The sequence below is a fragment of the Suricata suricatta genome, chromosome 9 (assembly GCF_006229205.1).
Source record: "Suricata suricatta isolate VVHF042 chromosome 9, meerkat_22Aug2017_6uvM2_HiC, whole genome shotgun sequence".
NCBI classification, from domain to species: Eukaryota; Metazoa; Chordata; class Mammalia; order Carnivora; family Herpestidae; genus Suricata; species Suricata suricatta.
In genome coordinates, this window is record NC_043708.1 from 93,605,665 (window position 1) to 93,626,606 (window position 20,942).

General features: G+C 38.4%; 1 protein-coding gene and 1 long non-coding RNA gene across 3 annotated transcripts in view; one reads left to right on the plus strand and one right to left on the minus strand.

Moving 5' to 3' along the window:
• Positions 1 to 1,651: 1,651 nt before the first annotated feature.
• On the minus strand, positions 1,652 to 18,959 carry RSL24D1 (ribosomal L24 domain containing 1). The gene is made up of 6 exons (XM_029950409.1): positions 18,812 to 18,959; positions 13,704 to 13,817; positions 10,901 to 10,973; positions 6,317 to 6,380; positions 4,458 to 4,543; positions 1,652 to 3,275 (listed from the first exon to the last, which is right to left on the minus strand). Exons 1-6 carry the CDS (start codon positions 18,890 to 18,892, stop codon positions 3,202 to 3,204), a joined length of 492 nt encoding a protein of 163 aa, XP_029806269.1. The 5' UTR covers positions 18,893 to 18,959; the 3' UTR covers positions 1,652 to 3,201.
• LOC115300850 overlaps positions 2,035 to 20,942 on the plus strand; it is a 30,638-nt gene continuing 11,730 nt past the window's right edge. The window contains exons 1-3 of one of the 2 annotated variants that reach the window (XR_003912886.1): positions 2,035 to 2,130; positions 3,880 to 3,998; positions 7,692 to 7,780. This is a non-coding gene — a long non-coding RNA (uncharacterized LOC115300850). Of the gene's footprint in view, positions 2,131 to 3,879; positions 3,999 to 7,691; positions 7,812 to 20,942 lie in introns of those variants that run through there. The other variant, XR_003912885.1, reaches the window with a different exon arrangement.

Genomic DNA, 20,942 nt, shown 5'->3' on the forward strand with positions numbered 1-20,942 from the left:
CAAAACAAAAACCAAACAAAAAAACTCCAGTAAACCTAGCATGTGGCTACACACTTACTTCCCACTTAGCACACTTACAACGCATCTTCCAGCCATCAGGTACCTAATATGTGCCTGGACCTTGGAGATTATGACAGAAGTGGGCTCCCTGGTTTTGCTGAACAGGATCGAGATGTATATTAGTCACGATTTTTTTTTATCACAAACGTTGAAAAAGGAATCTTTGGCAAGATAAAAGGGCAGCCACAGAATTAATGAGAGGGTAGAGAATGAGATCCAGTAACTGGTACCTTAGGGAAGGTTATGCAGCACAAATATCACCTTCAATCCCTACATGATGGCTTCAGTTAGTTAAGTTATAAAAGCCAGGAAAATTTTGAAGCAGGAAAACTTAGGTCAAAGGTTCACCAGTGGCACCAGAAAGTAGAAATTCTTACATTCAGAACATGAGAGTACATTCTTAAAAAGTCACTTCTTTGAAAAGAAATTGCTCAACTGACACAAAAATTACTCAAATCAACATAGGGGTAATTGATACTTGGTATAAACACACGGCAAAAACTGTTAGATTTCCAATTGTTATGTATCAAAAAAAGTATTGATTTTGGAAATTTTTTTCTACAGACTTTGAAATCGGGTTCTCTTTTTTCATACTGATTTTCCCCCTTACCTTCTCAACACTTTTTACCAGGCTACCATACTAATTTATACCAGGTAGTATTCATTCAATAGTAAGATGTATACTATATATCTGTGCAATTAAAATTTGATGTCTTTTTTCAGTCTCCATGTAAAATGTAAGTTTAAAGGACATTAACGCGTGGGGGATAAATTCCTTTATATAGATTAGCCCTTGAAATTATGGACGACAATTGACTGTTTAAACTACTAGCTGACAAATAGAAAGATTGGGAGGGAAAAACACCTTTCCTAACAGAGAATGGGGAATGAGATGCTATTAATAAGTGAATTTTCCAGGTGAAATTTAAAGTTAACATTAACATCTTAAGCCCAACATAATCCTGGTTTTATGGACTACATGCACTGTACTCAATTTAATGATAGCTATCCCCAAACCTAATACCCTCCAACTTTCTCCAGAGGCAATGCCAACTGCCTGAGAGTTTTGTGTGGTCACATGGCCAGTCCTAATAGCTAACATTTCAATACTACCTACTACAGAAGTAGCCTTGAAATGATTATTTTGCACTTACTACCTGGATCCTCATTAAAAAATCCTGAGATCATATTATCATTTCCATCTTTTCAATGAAAAAGCCAACAGTCAAGTTGAGCATCACTAACCTCTACAGTCCTCTCTCATAGCAATCACCAGGGAAGATGGTATCCGAGGCTCCATCCAGATGAATCCCGTCTAGACATAGGCACTTGCATGAATATAAATCACTGCCGCCTCCATCTTCTAACTATGTGATAAAGAGGCAAGTGACCTAAAAATTTTTCCATCTATATAAGGAAAGTGCTATTTCTTGGGATGTTAGGAAAGAGGCCAGTCCTTATGGAACTTTTTTCTATAACATAAACATCTTTGAAGGATTTCTATTTTTAAGAAATAAGATTTCATGATTCTACCCCCAACACAGGGCTCGAACTCACAACCCCAACATCAAGAGTAACATACTCTACTAAGTCAACCAAGTACCCTTTAATAAGTTTTTTTTTCCCTGCTATTCTACAAGGTTTTATAAGGTAAGTGTGTTAAATTATTTTCTAGGACTTCTAAAGCTATTATTACCCTTAAACAATTGGAGAATATAAAAGTACTGTAAAGCAAAGGTGTGGAAAATTTTATGCTTTTGTGTTATACTAACTGCCCAGCAGAGGCCCCAATCAGACAAACAGAAAAAATAGCATTCTACCATGCCACTTCTCAGGAAACATTTTAAAAGGTCAGTTGAGTGATACAACCATGCTTAGAGAGTTTGGGGGGGAGGGGAGTCTGTGGCATCTGCATTCACACAGTTTATAATCATATTTGGAATCTCAAAATACTATGAATTCCTGACAGTTAAGAGAACCGTTTGGATGTTAAAGTTTGAGATGCATTGTCAGTTCTTCCTTTCAGATCCTTTCCAAATTGATGGTCTCAAGGCAAGAGCTAACAGTGAGGTAGGAAATCTGACAGTATGTAATCTTACATGTTTATATTAAAACCATAAATCTAGTATGGAGTTAAAAATTTCAAGTAATTTGTCATTTCCCCTAATTGTTTTACTAATAATGTTTACTAATGAGCCATATTTAACAAATAAGAACATAAGGGCAAAACCACACTGGAATTCAGTCTTTTTCCTAAAGACTTTGTCCAGTGATCACTTTTTCACTAATTCTACAGTAAAAATTTAGGCATCACTTTATAATTTTATAACCCTAAGATTGTAATTCATTCTAAGTTCCGTCCTTAAAAAACATAAAAAGTGAGTTACTTAATATCCTTCAAGTTGCAAAAAATGGAGAAATATAAATCCATTATTTAATATTTATTTTTCTTTAATTGTATTTCCTACTTCAGTAGTATGCAGGAGAGTGTTATTTTCTTCCCACTAATTAATACTTTTTTTTTAGTACCTTTTAAACAAAAAATTGGCAGATACTTACTTTAGAATGATCATAGGTCCAAATAATTTGTACCATAAAAACCATAAATTCTATTTTCCAAAAACAATTAGGACCTTTTTAAAAGAAAACCAAACAACATATCTTAAAAGGCACTGGGATTCCTCTGCTTCTAAACCAATTGCTAAGCTATAAAAATAAATCTGGTTCTATCAGGAATCTCAAAATTGAGTGTTCTCCAAAGTGGAAAGTACACAGTGCCATTTCAGGAACTTGCTATTCAGCTCTCACCTCCAACATTAAGAGCAGCCTATCAAAACAGTGGAATCAGGTCAAAAGAGTCCAACATAATTAGGCTTCAATATGTGAGGCTCAAGTGGCAGGACCATTTTATGCCTATGCTTCACTTCTGTATTTATAAAAAGAATTTGCATGACTTACACAAATGTAACTATCAGTGAAGGTTTAACAATGGAAATGCATTCTAACAGACAGCAATGCAGAAGAGATGTATTTTTAATTACCTTTCATTTGAGTGACCTTATTTAAAATATAAATAATTTAGAAGTTCTTTGTCGAGACTAAGATTTTCAAATGCACTTATAGAAATGCTTAGTGAGATCTTTAAGAAATATCTTCCATGTCCACATCCTGTTGTAATTTCTGCACCATTTTTTCTTCCAACTGTTTTCCTTTGCCTTTAAAAATAAATAAATAAAAACTATCAACTCATTGTAACCTTAGAGAACTCATATCAACATTTTGTAAAGAACCTTAGTGTTTTAAAATAACCTTAGCCATTTCTAAGAAATTTAAGAATAGCAACTAAACTCACATAGGTTATGTCATGCACAAAATAAGCATTCCACACACATTTGTTTGCTTCACCGCCCCCCCCCCCCAACAACACAGATAGAACAGAGACCCAGCGACTGACGAAATTGTCTCAGATCACTGAGTAAACCCAGTCAAACAGCTGGGATTTGAACCATGGCCCTCTGGTTCCAAGGTCTCTATTTTTAACACTGTACTTACCTACCCTCAGAGGGTTACCAAAAAAGTTAGATAACAGTTTATTACTGTTGTTCTGGGTGTGGTTCATTTCGTCTATACATCAAACAAATGTTCCACGATTTTCCCTATTTTAATACAATGTGGTATAAAAATTAACCTAGTTAGTACTTTTACATAAATCTACTCAATCTATTGTTACAGAAGTTGACCTTCACTAAGGTTTAGGCATGGGATCATTCACAGGAATTAACTCTTCATATAAATCTCACAGAATTTCTCTCCCTTCAGGTAATCTGCATACATAAATTGTATAGCAGACGGTATCTGGTGCCACCTGAGTAAAAGGCTGGTTTTCTAGCACAGGAGAAACTATCGACAAAAAAAACTGCCCAAATGAGTGACTACAGGTAAGTTACAAAAACACAAAGAGAAAGTTTTAATATAAACAGTAGTTCTCAAACTTGAGTATCAAAATCAGTATCAGAAGCTCAGACTCAAAAGACCTGGGCCTCTGCATTTAGTGCCCCAAGTAATTCCCGTACCAACCAAAGTTGGAACACCACTAGTATAAAAACACTGTCCTTTAATAAAAAGCATTAGGCAAAAATCTACAAAATTGTTACTCAAATCTTTAGGACTAACTTATGGAATACAGCATTTTTATGAAGGGAAATAAAACACCATTTGCAATAAATTAGAACTGGGACATAGACTTGGTTTATAAAAATATATTCAGTATAGCACACATGAGATATTTACATGAAAAAATAACCATAAAAAGTTAACTAATACCCAGTTAAACAGACAATAATCTAGATTTTGGATCTCTCTACTGAAAGAGAACTTTTGTATAATGCAGAACTTACCTGCAAGAGGGGCCCGAATAAGATGAATGTTTTGCTTGACTTCTTTGATGTCCTGAACTTTCTGTAATTCTTTATTTTTCTTTAATCTAGGACACAACACATCAAAGCCAAAATTGTAGTTACTAAAATTTCTTGAAAAGACATTCATATTTATAAAAATATTTTTAGCCAGAGATGAGCAATTAGAACTAAAAATTACTTTCTAGTTCTTAATTAACTGGTTCACTGATTACATCCCTAGTACTTAGTTAGGAATAAAGTTGTAATTAATATATATTTGCTAGTGAATGAAGAAATGTGATCAAAGAATTAAATCTCAGACATCTATGTCTATTATACACATATAGTGCAAATCTCTCAACTGCTAAAGTGCCTAGATCTTTTCTCCTCAAAACAAAAAACAGTCTCTATGCTACCTAATTTTTTTAATCAGTAATTAAAAGAACCCAAAACACATAAGACATTCATGTGAGACATATATGCTAATAGACTAGGCTCCCTTTCTGTATCACTTTAACATTTGTTCTAAAGCCAGGAAGTTGTCAGCATATGTTTCTCTATGACAAACTTAAATAGTAATGAGATCAAGGACATGCTCCTAGGACGTAGGTGTCCTTATCTTGCTCTCCTCTCAGGTCATGATCTCAGGGTTCATGGGATCTAGCCTGGCATCCGGCTCTGCACTGACAGCATGGAGCCTACTTGAGATTCTCCCTCCCTCCTTCTCCCCCTACCACTCCCCTGCTTGCACGTGCACACTCTTTCCCAAAAACAAAACAAAAAATCCTCCCCCCACCCCCCAAAATAGCCAATTCTAGGCCAGGGAAGTGTAAGATGAGGCCACAACTTCTTAGCCATAAATCCAGAAAACACCCAGAGAAAAGATGAGAAAATTCACAATGACATGGGAGCCTTCCTGAAGGGACTCCCACTAGCCAATCTGAAGCACTGAGAACATCAAAATAAATAATAACAAAGAATGATAACCTATTGAATACCATAACAATCAATGAACACACAAATATATGAGTACATTTTGAAACTAGAAATGTTCTTTTATATGAGAAAGCAAACTAATAAAAGTAGAAAAAAATTACTGAATCAGAAAAATCACCGTTTGGCAACAATCACAATAGTAACCAATTCAGACAAAATGCTCTGGAGGCTAACACTAGCAGGTTCCAGGTGGAGGAAAAAGAGACTCTTTGCAGAGTGTCAATGCATCTCCCCTAAGCTATGTACGGATTCAAAAGGAAAGTAAGAACTTCTCAATGGAGTAGAAAAAACTGGCAGACACCCCCCCTTAACCACGTGATCAGTTACTTGAAATAATACCACTAATGTGTGTCCTTCTTATGTATCTTCATTTCTATGATGCTCTGGCCAAAGGTACCTAACCTGAATCTAATAAGGAGGAAAACCTAAGATAAACATAAGCAGAAGAATATTCTATGAAATAAGACAAAGATGAAAAATTGTCCAAATTAAAGGAGCTTGAGGAAATAAGACCACTGAATGCAATGCAAGATCCAGGATTTTCTGTTACTGTTGGAAGTGACGAAACTTAAATAAGTTCTGTAGGTTATATAATATCATTCAATGTTATTTTCCTGGTAACTATACAATAATTAGGATTGTGTTGTTTTTACAATATATACACTGAAATATACTCCAGAAAAAGGTATCATGTCTTCAACTTACTATAGAGACAAAAACTATGTGGCAAAATGCTAATAGAATATACAAGAGTTCTTTACACTATTCTTGCAAGTTTTCTTAAGTTAAATCAAAAAAAAAAAACTTCTGGGTTTCTACTAGTCATTATTTTTCCAAGAGTTACTCTATATACATATTCATACCTGTTCATTATAAATTTGGCTTGGCGTTTCTGTTTGATCTCTTCAACTCTCTTCATTGCATCAACTACAAAAAAAAATTAAAAGTTACAAATTTTTGCACATCCAAGCAAGAACTTTATCATTCCTGAAGAAGGTAGGTACTCTTAACTGACATCACTATTAACTCTTTATCTTTTGCGAATATACCTCTAATTTTTACTTTACAAAAGTCCTTATTCCTACAAAATTTTCCTTCTATAGCAAAGCTCAAACTTGACAAGAACCTAGATTAATGGCAACTAATCTCATTTTCACCTTTTCCTCTCAATTAATAAAAAGTACCATTCTGGGAATAAATACTTTTTCCTCTAAGTTCCTGGGATAGTGATCTGCACGTGAATACTGGTAGAATGAACCAATCAACTAGCCACTAAAATCCAATTGTTTTGGAAAATTTCTAAAGAAGCTGAATCCAACTATACTCTATAATGTACATCAGTCAAAAAATCTATTTTGTTTCACCCACCATATCCAAAATACTGTCATTTCAACATAATACAAAAATTACTGAGGAAATTTATGCTTGTTTTCATATGAAGCCTTCAAAAACCTTTATGGCAAATTTCTATTCCGACTAGCCACATTTTAAGTGCTCAGTAGCCCCTCTGTTTAGTGGCTGCCAGACTAGGCAACACACTCCCAATCTAACTTCTTATACACTGTGGATGTGAAAAATAGCAGGACATTCACATAATCTTAAAATGTCACCACTATACTTTGATTGATTATAAAGGGTAAAATACTAACTTTACAGTGAAGAAACCTGTCAGATGTCACCTAAAACAATGATAAAGTTAACAGAGCCAGTTATAAGGCCAACAGTCAGCGGGAGGGCCCTCATAATAATTAGGACACAATGATAAGAACTCAGCATTCTATCTGTGGGATTTCAGCTAAACATCCATTACCCAAATCTAACCTTGAGGCAGTATCAAAGAAAAGTCAACTATGGGATTTTATACCAAACACTTGCCCCATACACTTCAAAACCATCAATATCGGGGCACCCGGGTGGCTCAGTTGGTTAAGCATCCACCTTTGGCTCAGGCCATGATCTAACAGCTCAAGAGTTCAAGCCCCTCAGGCTCTGTGCTGACAGTTCAGAGGTTGGAGCCTGCTTTGCATTCTATTTATCCCCCGTTCTTTGCCCCTCCCCCTCTCATTCTCTTCTGACTCTCTAAAAAGTAAAAATTTTAAAAACCTGTCAATATCGTAAAATATAAAAATTCAGGAATGGTTTCAAATTCAAAGAGACCAAATGACAATACTGTATGAATGTTAATTTCCTAATTTTAAAAACTGTGCTATGGTTATATAAGAATGTTCTCTTTTTCAGGAAATACTCTTCCTACTCAACTTACGAATGAAAGCATTATACAACTTAAAAACTCCAAAAAAAACTAGAAGAAAGAAAAGGAGAGAATGGTAAATGTTTTTGTTTGTACGCAATTTTAGACTGGACAGAAAAGTTGCAGAATTCTGATATTCTTCATCTTTGATTCTTCCAATGTTCTTTACTAAATTTAAGTGTAATGTGGGGACCAGCTAACATTGATACCACCCACCTGAAAGCATGTCAGAAATGCAGAATCTTAGGCCCCACCCAGACATGCTACAGCACAATCTGCATTTTAAGAAGATCCTCAAAGGCCTCATGAGGCCACCAGTATTAAGATATATCTGTATTACTAATGTAAGACAAAGTCAATCAACTTTAAATGTGGGAATGCTAAATAGGTATCTTTCTCTTTAGTTTTCAACAAAACTAAGGCCAAGTTCTAGTACTCAAAAGTATTTCTGAAACTGAAAGATACACAGAAATAAACAGAAGTGGTAGGTAGGGGCACTGGGGTGGCTCAATCAGCTAAGCATCCAACTCTATTTCAGCTCAGGTCCTGATCTCAGGGTTCATGAGACCGAGCCCCACTTCAGGCTCTTTGGTGACAGACAGCCTGCTTGGGATTCTCTCTACCTCACCTCCACACAGCACATGCTTGCTCTCTCTCAAAAAAGTAAACTTAAAAAAAAAAAAGTGGCAGGTAAATCCAAAGAAAAAGATACATTTCCAAATATTCCAAAAGACTGAAAAAATTTTAATGTAAGAAAAATACCTGATATCAAAAAAATTTTTTTAATGTTTGAGAGCAAGAGGCAGCATGAGCAGGGGAGGGGACAAAAGAGGGAGACACAGAATCTGAAATAGGCTCTGAGCTGTCAGCACAGAGGCCAACGTGGGGCGTCAAGTCAACTCATCAACTGTGAGATCCTGACCTGAGCCAAAGTCAGAAACTTAACCAAGCTACCCAGGTGCCCCAGGAAACACGGGATCCACAATACAGAGACCTGAAGGATAAAACAAAAACTTTCCTTCCTAGTATTGTTTTTTAATTTCTCCTGCTGTTTCTGTGGACACTGGCATCTTAAAGTTAAAAAAGTAAACAATGAATATAAAACTATTGCTAACAGATTAGCTTATAAACCTGCTACTGAAATGGAGGTTGTGGGTATCAACAAATCTTTTCTAAAAGTAATGTGTTTTTAAGAGTTTCTAAGAGTAATGTGTTTTTCTGCAGTACTATTCACAATTTTTATTAAATGTATAGTAGGAAATAGTATTAAGTTCCAAAAGGCTCATACTGTCTGAGATTTTCTATGAAATGTCTACTTGTGTAGGATCTCAAAAAGAAAGGATAATAAAATCTATGCAAAAAAAAAAAACCCTCAATAGAGCACTGCTGCTTACAAAACTTACCTATGTATTAATGAGTGGGGCAATATGAACCAGTTACTGTGTAACAAACTGTAAAATAGTAGTACTCGGTGAAACGCATAAGGGTGGGACCTAAGTACTTACTGTTAAAATATATTTAGTCTTATTTCTCAGGAGCAATGTTAATAACATGAAAACAGCACAGAAGGTCATAGTAACTGAGTATCTACTGATGACTAAGATATTCACCTGTTTGAATATCAAACTAAATCTCCACCAAGCAATAGTTATAAAATATGTAAAATGATCTGGAGCTGCTATCTTCAAATAGTAACAAAGAAAATATAGGCAAAATTAAATAAAATTCTATGCGATATAAAAATGCTTTAGGATCATCTAATAATGTCCCTGACAAGTCTGTCTTTTAGAATCATTTTAAGAATTCTTATTAAAATTTGTAATAATATGTAGTGACGGATACTAACTAGACTTTGGTCATTGTACAATATATATAAATAGCAAATCATTGCACTGTATACCTGAAACTCACAAGTTACATGTCAATTATACCTCAAATTACAAAAATTCCTTTCATCTCTTTAGAAATCCTTCAGTTTAAACCAGTATATTCAACTGCTTTTCAGAAATTAACTTTCCTCTAATTATAAAACAGAAGGGAAAAACAAAATGCCAAGGTTATGTGGAAAGACAATTCCAAAACTGGAGTGTAATTTCTCCACACAGTCCAGGAAAAACAAGCCTTATGGGGTGTCAAATAATACCAGAAAGGCCCTAATTTTTCAATCCCTCCCCTGAAGTGCTGTGACTGGGCAAAAGGTGATGAAAAGGATGCCCCATGATCCATTCAAGACTGATAAAGTCTACAGAACCCCAAGCCCTAGAGACTTTTAATTAACAAACCAACCAGATCACCTTCACACCCAAAACTATATAAATGGCTAAAGAACACGTAAGACAGGCATGGGGAGAAGAAAAGCCATGGTCAAGGACCTCAAACACACAAAGGGGCATCTACCAGCCAACTTAAAAAATTTAGGTTTACTACATATGGGATTATGTTTTCATTAAAGTCTCTGCCTACTTCAGGAAAGAGAGACAAGGACCAGTTATTGCTTTAAACTTCAGTAGCCCATAGCTCCACTTACGCACTTAGAAATTCTGTTAGGAAATGCAATTATCACCTTAAGTGATACACTTTTTAACTTTACAGAAGTATTACATTTTATAAGGTATGCCAAATATATATGTTTATATCCCTAAACTAAATTATCCAAACCTAATAAAGTATGTTAGGTAGGGGTACCAGGTTGGCTTAGCTAAGCATCCGACCCTTGAGTTCAGCTCAGCTCATGATCTCACAGTTCATGAGTTAAGGCCCCACATCAGGCTCTGTACTGACAGTGGAGAGCCAGCTTGGGATTCTCTCTCTCTGTCCCTCTTTTCTCTGCTCCTTCCACACTCTAATGCACACTCCCAAAATAAATGAATAAATTAAAAAAAAATAATAAAGTGTGTTGTTTTGTGTATATTTTAACTATGCCACACTCACCCTAAAAAAGTATTCCCCACCTATATTTTTCTGTTTTTTAGTTATTTTTATACCTCTGTGTAGGTAGGTACTTCAAATAATATCTAATAATTACATTATTTTTATAATGGATGTATCAGCCAATTCTGAAAAGGATCTAGGGCAGCTTATAATAAAAGATGCAAGTACAACAAAACCAGTAAAACAAAAATAAAGAATAAAAGCTAAATTCAAAGTGATATCCCAAACCAGTCTCAAAAATTCTTGGTATTTTTTTGTGACTTACTAGTTTTATTCCATAACTCTCGCTGGTATTTAACAGGTTCATTTCTACGTTTTTCAAATTCAAATGAATTATCCTGTAAGAGAGGGGAAAATAAGGGTTTTAAGAGCGATACAAAGGAAGCATTACTTACAATTTTATTATCCTTTTCACAAGGTTCATGGTTTCAAACCATGTACAAATATTAAGACTTCCCCGCGGTGAACCCAGCAAAACCAAGTTTTCATACTTTTTCTCCTTTACACACCACATGTATAAGAAAGCCCTACTGAAAATATCAATTTGTGTACAAGTGATTTTTAAGAGGACATCAGGAAGATGGTATTAACCCCATCCTTCAGAGGGGCATATAACAATCATGGAGATTACAAAAAAAGTAAAGAGGTCTCCCTAATTTCCAGTTTCTAGATGAGACTCACAGGCAGAAAACTTTCTATGAGGCTGAACCACATGAATTACTACTTTTCAAAGATCAAAATGAGTCAAACATTGAGAATTTCATGGTTCAATCTAAGTACCTAATGTAACTTTGTTATAGCACATAGGGTATAAAACTATACATCTTCAAATAAATGTGGTGCTACTCTGCATGACATAATTCTCTCCCAGAAATTCTTCAGGTGTCCTTTAAATGTAGTAGGTATTTGACAGTTTATAGTGCTATTTACCTTTAAAATATGCAAAACAATTTTAGAAAAGCTATAGACCTCTTAGAAAAACTATAGGTATGTTCTTAGTTTTCAAATTTATGCAAGATAGCCACATGGAACAGCATTAACTCTGTAGTTACCGATTTCATTTACATACATGTGGCCTATTCAGTCACAATAACCTCAGAAATGACCAGGTAACTGGTCACCAACAAATGACTGTGACTGGCATCCTCTCTTCACTCATGCAGCTGTCACTTGCATTTGAAGTACTATGTTTATTCTCATCCATACTGGAAATTATTTTTGTGACAATAACTGTGATTTGGCTTTGCATCTTGTCAAAATATTGCTGGGAGCCGCACCGGCCTTGCTGAATGACACGGTCACAGTAAGGAAATGGCAGACATTGCACGGCTCCTGCCACAGGTGACGGAAGCTGGCATTTCCTTCTGTTAACTGATTGCTCGTGTAAAATTAAGCCTGTTGCTATTGATTAGGCCTCACAATGTTGCAAATCAGACCGATATTCCCCAGATTCCTCATGGGAAAAAGCATATTCCCACCTCTATAAATAGGAAGTTAAACAAAGCACTGCAGATGTTTGTCGAAAGGCTCTTCTATTAAGCTTCACAAACTTAAGACATGGAAAATAAAGGGGGTTAAAGGACACAAAAATAATGTTTACCCTGGCCAGAGAAAAGGCCTAACTTAGGAATAAGAAACAAACAAGAGCCAGGCACAAGTTACTGTGCATACATACGCTAATTTGGTGCCCATTGTGAGGATAGGTAAGAGTAGTTACAACTTAAACTCCTATGCAAAGGCCGGCTATGGCGCTTACACCTTCAACATCAAAGAACAAGGTTGACAAAAGGTTTACTTACTAACCATCATGAATATATCCTTCCTCTAGTGAGCCAAATAGAATGCCTCCTAGCCCGGTTTCTGCCTAAATTTTAGCATCATTGTTATAAAATGTTTGCTATCTGCTTCTCACTGAAAACATCCTGCTATCTTCTTAGTTGTAAGATTTACTACTGGTTCAAACAAATGTGTATGTTATCTGCTTTCACTGAGAATATCCTGTTATCCTAAGATGTCTAAGTTACCTCATTATAATTAGAATAGTTCTGAAGAAATGCCTCTGTAAAACCTGTTTCTGCACCCTTTTCAAAGCATCTTTATCACTGAGAATTATTTGTAAAAATTCCACTTTTTGATGTCGTAGGTCTATAAATAAAGGCCCAAAACCTGGCGATAGAGGAGATAGGAGATAGGAAAAAAAGGTGATGCCAAGAAAGAAAGAAACTGCGTGAATCTCTCTCATTTTCCCGTCTGCCGCTAGCCCTTCAGGGAGCCCTGGACCAGCAGGAGCGGGCCTCCGGCAAAATATATTCTTCCCATTTGTGGAAAATGAGTGGTATTAAAGAAGCCAGGAAGAGGCTTCATAGCAATTTCTTAGATGCCTCCCTTAATGAGTAGAGAGGTGGGAAAGATGAAGTCAAGGGAGAAGAAAGTTTAAAGATCTTCCTCCCTCAAAGGTAGCCTGTGCAGCACAGCTTTCACCTCTTCCTTTTACAGGGACCAAATGTAACTAGTTTTACCAGGCCCTCTACCACCTCAGTACCAATGACCTCATTTCACCTGACGCGTGAACCTCTCTCACCAGTCTATCCACTATTCCTCCCTCCACCAACACTATTAACTAATTTCTCCATTCTCGAAATCCTGTAAGGAAATCCAGAAACTGATAAATGAGTCTACTACATATCTTACCAGAACCCTCAATGCTGTTCATGAATCCTTTAATTAATCTCTTGGCTTCATGTCAAAATTCCTTAGTAATTTTCAACTTCAATCCATCTAAATGATTTTCCCTTTGTTTGCAGGAGTTAAAAAATGGTTTCCCGAGAATAAGGAAAACCATATCCAAAAACTGAACCAGGAATTTTTTTCCTTTTGAGAATTCTATAGATTTACGGTTTCCAAGATCATGTGAGAATGAAATTATTACCAGAACCAAACCCAAATAAATCACTAATCAATCTTGTCACAGGAAACCTTATTGTAGTTAATTAAATTATATGCCCTCCCCGACAAAAGTTAAAACTTTGAAAACCGTAAAAACTCTATTGATAGCTAACTATACTCACCACTGTAAGCTCTTTACCAGCTGCTTTACGGAATGCTTTAGTCCACCTGACCTTACGAGGATTGCGCTTCTTCTTAAAGTTTTTATGACACTTGGATTTACAGAATCTGAACACCTGTAAGACAAGTTAAAATAGTGGAAAGTCAACATTAAGAAATTTCTTTTTAATTTTTTAATTTTTTCTTTTTAATTTTTTTAAATGTTTTTAATTTCTTTTCAAGAGACAGAGACAGCATGAGCAGGGGAGGGTCAGAGAGAGAGAGGGAGATACAGACTCTGAAGCAGAATGCAGGCTCTGAGCTAGCTGTCAGCACAGAGGCCGACGCGGGGCTCAAACCCATGAACCATGAGATCATGACCTGAGCTGAAGCCAGATGCTTAACCGACTGAGCCACCCAGGTGCCCCTAAGAATTTTTCTATCATAGGATGTTACCCTGCCTAGACAAAATATACTGCAAAGTCTGAGAAATGACAATGGTTGTCACAATTTCTTTTACTTACAACACCATTTAGAAATATGTAAAACATGTAAGATTTAATATAAATTGAACTATTTTTTGACTAAAGTCTGACTATCAAAGATCACAAAGGCTGAGGGCCCCAAAAATATGGTTAAAAAAACTACCAGTTTTATAGATTAACAGTAAAACCTTACAGTCATCTTGAATAAAAACAATAGTTTCAAGGAAAGTCACTTATTTAAATAAATCCCTGCCCACTTAATAATAATTCACAAAATTCACTTTCTGTACACCTCAATGGGTTCACCCCCATTTCAAACTCTTATGAACCCCCTTTTGTTCTTTCCATCCTTTTTTTTTTTTTTTTGGGGTACAGAGAGAGACAGAGCACAAGCAGGGGAGGGGCAGAGAGAGAGGGAGACACAGAACCGGAAGCAGGCTCCAGGCTCTGAGCTAGCTGTCAACACAGAGCCTGATGCGGGGCTCCAACCCACGAATGTGAGCTCTGACCTGAGCCGAAGCCGGAGGCTTAACCGACTGAGCCACCCAGGTGCCCCGCCATCCTTTTTGTTAAAATACAAAATAGTTTCAAAAAAGGAACTAACACTGACTACAGATTAGTTTTCTAAAGTATGTATTTATAGTAGGAAAATTCTTCAATACTTTAACTCTCCACCTTCATCCCAGAAGGCATTATGCTTTAAGTGTGCTAACTTAAAATTTAATGATGCTTCAATGTGCCCCTAAAATGGCTAATTGGTACTCATTTTAAGTCTAAAATGCATTTTTTTTTACTTTGTAATATCTTCGAACACACTGCAATTTGTATGTGTATAGGAATTCTGAAGAGAAAATGTGCTACTTCAGAGTATATGGATCTTGGCAAAGAAAATTAAGGTGAATCATCACAGCTTGAAGATGTGACCCAAGAAAAATAGGTCAAAATGAATTATAAATGTTTCAAATTGTGTGTATACATCACAAACCTGTATATCACAAGCCAAAATACTCTTCATGTTATATACACTCTGTTCTATGGGGAAATTCAAGCAGGCCCCTACACACACTAGAACACAGTTTTCTTAGAAATAGTCAAACTAGGGTTGCCTGGGTGGCTCAGTCAGTTGGGCATTTGACTCTTGATTTCGGCTCAGGTCAGGCAGGATCCCAGGGTCTGGGGATAGAGCCCCACATCAGGACTGAGCATGGAGGCTGCTTGGGATTCTCTCTCTCTCTCTCTCTCTCTCTCTCTCTCTGTCTCTCTCTCTCCCTCTCCTGTGCCCGCCCCCCCCCCACCCTCCCTCCCTCCCTGCCCTGCCCCACGACCCAAACAAAAAGCCAATACAAGTTTCATCTGATCTAGGTCAGTACCTCCCAGAGAGCCCTGTCCTAATAGACATAGGTCAAAACATGCCTATATTGTTGAATTACTTTCAAAGTAAGTAGAACTCTAAGAATAGGAATGGGTCTCCTGGAGTATCCCACCATTAAGTCATCATCAGTAAATTTTGTATTTTCAGTCCAAAGGACTATTACCTTTTAAAGTAAAAGCCTCCTACATTTAATATATACTAGATAATTCCTCGACAAGTCCCCAAAAAGACTCAATGGAAAGTTATAGAGAGGTCTACTTGAACTTTGTATCTAATAGATGTTAACTGAAAGGCACAATAAAGCACCCTAAGAGACTGCAATCAATGGTGCTATGAGATGAATTCAATCAACAAATAAGAAGGATCTATAGGTGTCTGATATTACCAGGTGCTAAGGATACAAGAATAATTAAAACGTGACACTGCCTTGAGAAGGTTAGGCTAGCATTGTAATGAAGTCTCACTTTACAATGAAGACAATGAGATCAGGGTAGGGCATAAACAGTGGGAAAAAACTGTATACAATGATCATATATAAGTAATATGAAAATTTAAAAAAGGAGGTGGTTATATCTCTGGTGGGGTGGGTGGTGAATGGTTAGGCAAAGCTTCATAGGCTCAAGTTTCCCTTTTAAGCTGGTCCTCTATCATCCTCAGTCTTCAACATGCAAACAAATGATCAAAGTTCTTCAACTCTTAAATTCCACTGACTGGAGGCACCTGAGTGGCTTAGTCGGTTAAGCATCCGACTTTGGCTCAGGTCATGATCTCACACACAGTTCGTGGGTTCGAACCCAGCGTGAGGCTCTGCTAACAGTTCAGAACCTGGAGTATGCTTCAAATTTCGTGTCTCCCTCACCCTCTGCCCCTACCTCGCCCTCATTCTGTTTCTCTCTCAAAAATAAACAAACATTTAAAAATATTTATAAAATTCCACTAACTGAATACTTACTAAGCACTCATTAAGGGTGTATATATTTTTATGTTAAATTCCATATATTAAAATATGGAATACTAAAATTAATTGTACACTTAAGAAACTACCTAAGAAGCCTAAGAGGGGAGGTCCCTAAGAAAAACAGTCCCAAAGGCACCTGGGTGGCTCAGTCGGTTGGGCCTCCGACTTCGGCTCAGATCATGATCTCATGGGTCTGAGCCCCGCTTCAGTCTGTGTGCTGGGTAACACAGACCCTGGAGCCTGCTTCAGATTCTGTGTCTCCCCCTCTCTCAAAAAATAAAAGAACATTAAATAAAAAGAAAAAAGAAAAACAGTCCCAAAAGCTAAGAGAAAAAAAGGCAGAAAGACTGCTAGGAGGCTATAAAAATAACAAATGCCTAATGTGAAACCACAGTGGGAGGGCAGAAATAAAACAGACCTCTAAACTTTTGCAAATGTAGATAAATAAGACTTGGTAACTAGATTTAAAAAAAAAAACGGTGAAAGGTTCAAAGATGACTCTCACATTTCTAGCAAAACTGTCTAGGTATAAGGCAGTAGTATCAAATGAGAAAGCAAAAAAGATTTGAATTAGGAACTCTAAGTTCACTGGTACAAACAAGATATCCCTATCCAGTGAAAAATTCAGATTAGAACAAAAAGATACAGATTTGGGCATCATTACCACAGGAAAAAACGAGATTCCTATCTTCCTTAGTGCTTCAGGGCCTCTGAATCTTATATCCCCAGCAACTCTGTTCTGGATCTAATGGTCTTCCCTAGAGTAAGCTGGCTCCTAGCCAATTCAATAACGTACTTGCTAGCAATACAGACTTCCTCATCAATATGAACGTGTACTGTGTCTGCCAGATCAACACCCAACTCTAGACAGCTCCCATGGTCTATTGTTCTAATTCCTATAGCCACCTGATAAGCCCTGCTGGACAAAAATCATAAAATTATGATGACCAGATCATCTACAAAGCCATACTGCCCACTGTGAATTAAATGTCAACCTATCATTAGGTTCGTTTCTACGATTTTTTTTATCATGTTCCTGAGAGCTGGTATTCAAAGTCTTGCACAGGTTCTTTCAAGTTCCCAAACCTAGCTTAGATCCCACACTTTGTGCAAGAACCCCTTGCTCCAAATTAATGACGTCAATATCTCCCATCTGTACGATTTACAAGCTGATGATGTAGGAACTTCAATTCCTTAGTATAACAACGTCACCTGTTAAAATGAAAAAAAATACTAGGAGCACCTGGGTGTCTCCGTCGGATTAGCTTCTGATTTCCGCTCAGGTCATGATTGCTGGGTTTGGGAGTTCGAGCCGCGCGTCAGCTGTGCGGACAGCTCAGGGCCTGGAGCCGGCTTCACATTCTGTGTCTTCCTCTTTCTGCCCTTCTCCTGCCCTGTCTGTCTCTGTCTGTCTGTCTGTCTCTCTCTCTCTCTCTCAAAAATAAATAAGCATTATAATTTTTTTTTAAAGTCCTAGATCCAAATTCTGAGAAACAATGTGTTAAACAGAGAAACGAGACTCATTCTGATATAAGAAAGCAAATTCATGTTTCATTCACAAACTCTTTCACAACCAGGCCTCTTAAACACGTATTTTATGTTTAGAGACTTATCTTTTTATATACAGACTGACATGTATATTTACAGCTCTACCTCAAGCCTGGATCACCATCTACAAGTCACTACTTCCTTAGAGACTGCTTCGCTGTGACTCTCATCAACTGTTCACTCTACTTCCACCTAGAATTCCCTCTTCTCACTTTTTCACGCAACACTGAAGAACCAGGATAAATGACATCTTTCTGAGCCTCTTCATATACGACGCTCCCCAACTCACCTCCCACAACTTTTAATATATAACTACCACTAGACCATTTGCAACATTTTCATCAACCTCTACGTGGTACGGACACACTCCCAAGTCTTATTCGTCTCTACGGACAAAAACCCTAGCAATAATTGACTGGGCATGCATTCAACCAAGTTTACTTAATTCAAGAACTTCACCCACGCACAAGAGCGGCCAAACGGCCCAAACACACCCCCAGACTACATTCGGCGAGGGCTAAAATAACTCGGGGACCTCACCGCAGCCAGCCTCGGCCACGAGTGGCTTGGTGTCCACCTCGGCTCGGGAAACCAGGAAGGAGAAACTTCCCAGGCCGAGGCCGGAGCTCTCACAAAATCACGCCCCTGTGAGCGCGGCGCGGAAAACCCGAGCCAAACGCCCCAGGCGCAAAGGAACCGCGCGCGGAAGCGGCGCTCCTCGGGCCCGCGGGAGCGGAGCCGACCGCGCGCCGGTTTGGGCCGCCTCACCTTGCAGTCGTTGCGGACAAACATCATGCCGTGGCCGGGATAAATGGGCCCCGAACAGAAATAACACTTCTCAATACGCATGGTGAAACCGCACGAGGCCTCGCAGAACAATCGCCGATCCCGAGTGGAAGTGACGCAAGCCCCTCACAGGAAGTGGTTGTTTTCTCTTTGGTACCCGACCCCGGAAATAGTGAACGAGCGTCGGCCCTGGGGGCTCTGGGAAGCATCCGAACGTGACAGCGCCTCTCAGCGGCCGCGCGAGCAAAAGCGCGGCCATTTCGCGCAGGCGCAGAGCTGAAAAGTCGGTTTGGCTACCTTCACTGTAGGGAAGTGGGACGTCCAGGTCCGCAGTCTTGGGGTCCCGTTCTCACAGCGCCTTGTTTTCTTATCTATAATACTCTGTTTACGTCAGCATTTACTCATATCTTAAATGATCTGTGCTGTTTCCCTGGCCGACCCTCCACACACTGGGATGTCTAAGAACTCCTTACAGAGCACTGGGGCACACTACCTACCTACCCGCCACTGATTGGCGTCACCAGAGTGCGTGCGCTGCGACCCAAACGCTACGAACTAGGCAGTCGAGTCTCAGAAGCTCAGCCAACGTTACCAACAATTTTTGTAAGACTTGTGGTGATTTAAATCTTTTCTCCTCCCCACCCCTTTTAATTAATATGCATGTGGTAAAAACATTTTCAGAGGAAACTGAGGTTCCCTCCTCAGACCTTCTCCACAGTGGCAATTGGCTCCTTTTCTCGATATTCTGTGCATAGATAAACATGTTTATTTCTGTGGGCGCTTGTCTCCCTCTTCTTTTTAACACCAATGAGTATCGTATTCTCCCTTTTCTGCACCTGATTGTTGCCTGTCTCATTATTGGAAAAAGAGCTCCATGAGGACAGGGACTTTTGTCATTTTTTTTTTACAGCTACAGCCACAATATTGAAGTTTTGGGGTGATGGGGGGGTGGTCTGGAGGCTACGACCAAGAAAGAATTCTTGAACCCATCTTTGGTGCAAAGAGGTGATTTTATTAAAGCACGGGGACAAGACCCGTGGGTAGGAAGAGCTGCACCGGGGTGATAGTAACTGATTGTACACCCTCAGGTTGGGAGGGGGCTAGCCATAGCGTAAGCCTCTAAGGTGTTTTGGAAACAAGGTTTCCAGGACCTTAAGAGATTGGCTGTTGCCAGGGAGATGCCCTTCATTACCGCTTAGTGAAACCTCAGTCGTGGGAGCCTTCGGATGTGTGTCAGAGGGCCGTAAGCCTGGAGTCTGATTGCCAGCGTGTATCTTTGAGAACTGCCCTAAAGGAAGTTTCCAAAGGAATTTTTATATGTCAAAGTAGATGTACAGGATCCTTAAGGTTGAGATAAGGTTAAGCTAAGATTCTCTTTTGCCTCTAGCAAAGTATCATCATGGCAACTGGACTCTTAGAGGGAGGTCCCTCTGCCTGTTTCAAGGACTTGTCACAGGGCTGTGGGACGTAAGGAAATTTAATTTTTAATTTGCCTTAGTTTCCCACATTGCCCTGTGGAGTAGTTAAACCCTTTCCTTTGTTCTGGGGTAGCCAGGAGCATCTGAGAAATATCACACATATTCCACTAGGGAGCAGGGGAGTACTATTAGCCTGGCCCCACGCTCCCTCATCAACAAATACCTAGAACAGTTCCTGGCACACAAATATATATTCTATTATCAATGAATATTTAACATTTTTTACCATTTTTATAATATGTGATTATAGGAAGCTATCATTTTAATTGGTTGCTTATTGATGGACATTTGTTTCCTGTCTTTTGGCATAACAAGTATCTTTTAAAAAAATTTTTTTTTTACTGTTTTTATTTACTTTAGAGAGAGAGAGAGAGACAGCACGAGCAGGGGAGGGTCGGAGAGGGAGACACAGAATCTGGAGACAGGCTCCAGGCTCTGAGCTAGCTGTCAGCACAGAGCCGATGCCGGGCTGGAACCCACGAACCGCAAGATCTTGGCCTGAGCCGAAGTCAGACGCTTAACGACTGAGCCACCCAGGGGCCCCAACAAGTATCTTTATATTACTGGTGGGAGCGTCAGCATTGTGTGAATGGAGGTCTAGGTTCTTGGACTCCCCTTGAGAAATACTTACCTGA

Coding starts and splice junctions, on each gene's coding strand:
- RSL24D1 (XM_029950409.1), bottom strand. CDS start 18,892: ATGCGTATTGAGAAGTGTTATTTCTGTTCGGGGCCCATTTATCCCGGC. Junction 13,818..18,811: donor TTGTCCGCAACGACTGCAAG/GTGAGGCGGCCC, acceptor CTTGTCTTACAG/GTGTTCAGATTCTGTAAATC. Junction 3,276..4,457: donor TATTCGGGCCCCTCTTGCAG/GTAAGTTCTGCA, acceptor TTATTTTTAAAG/GCAAAGGAAAACAGTTGGAA.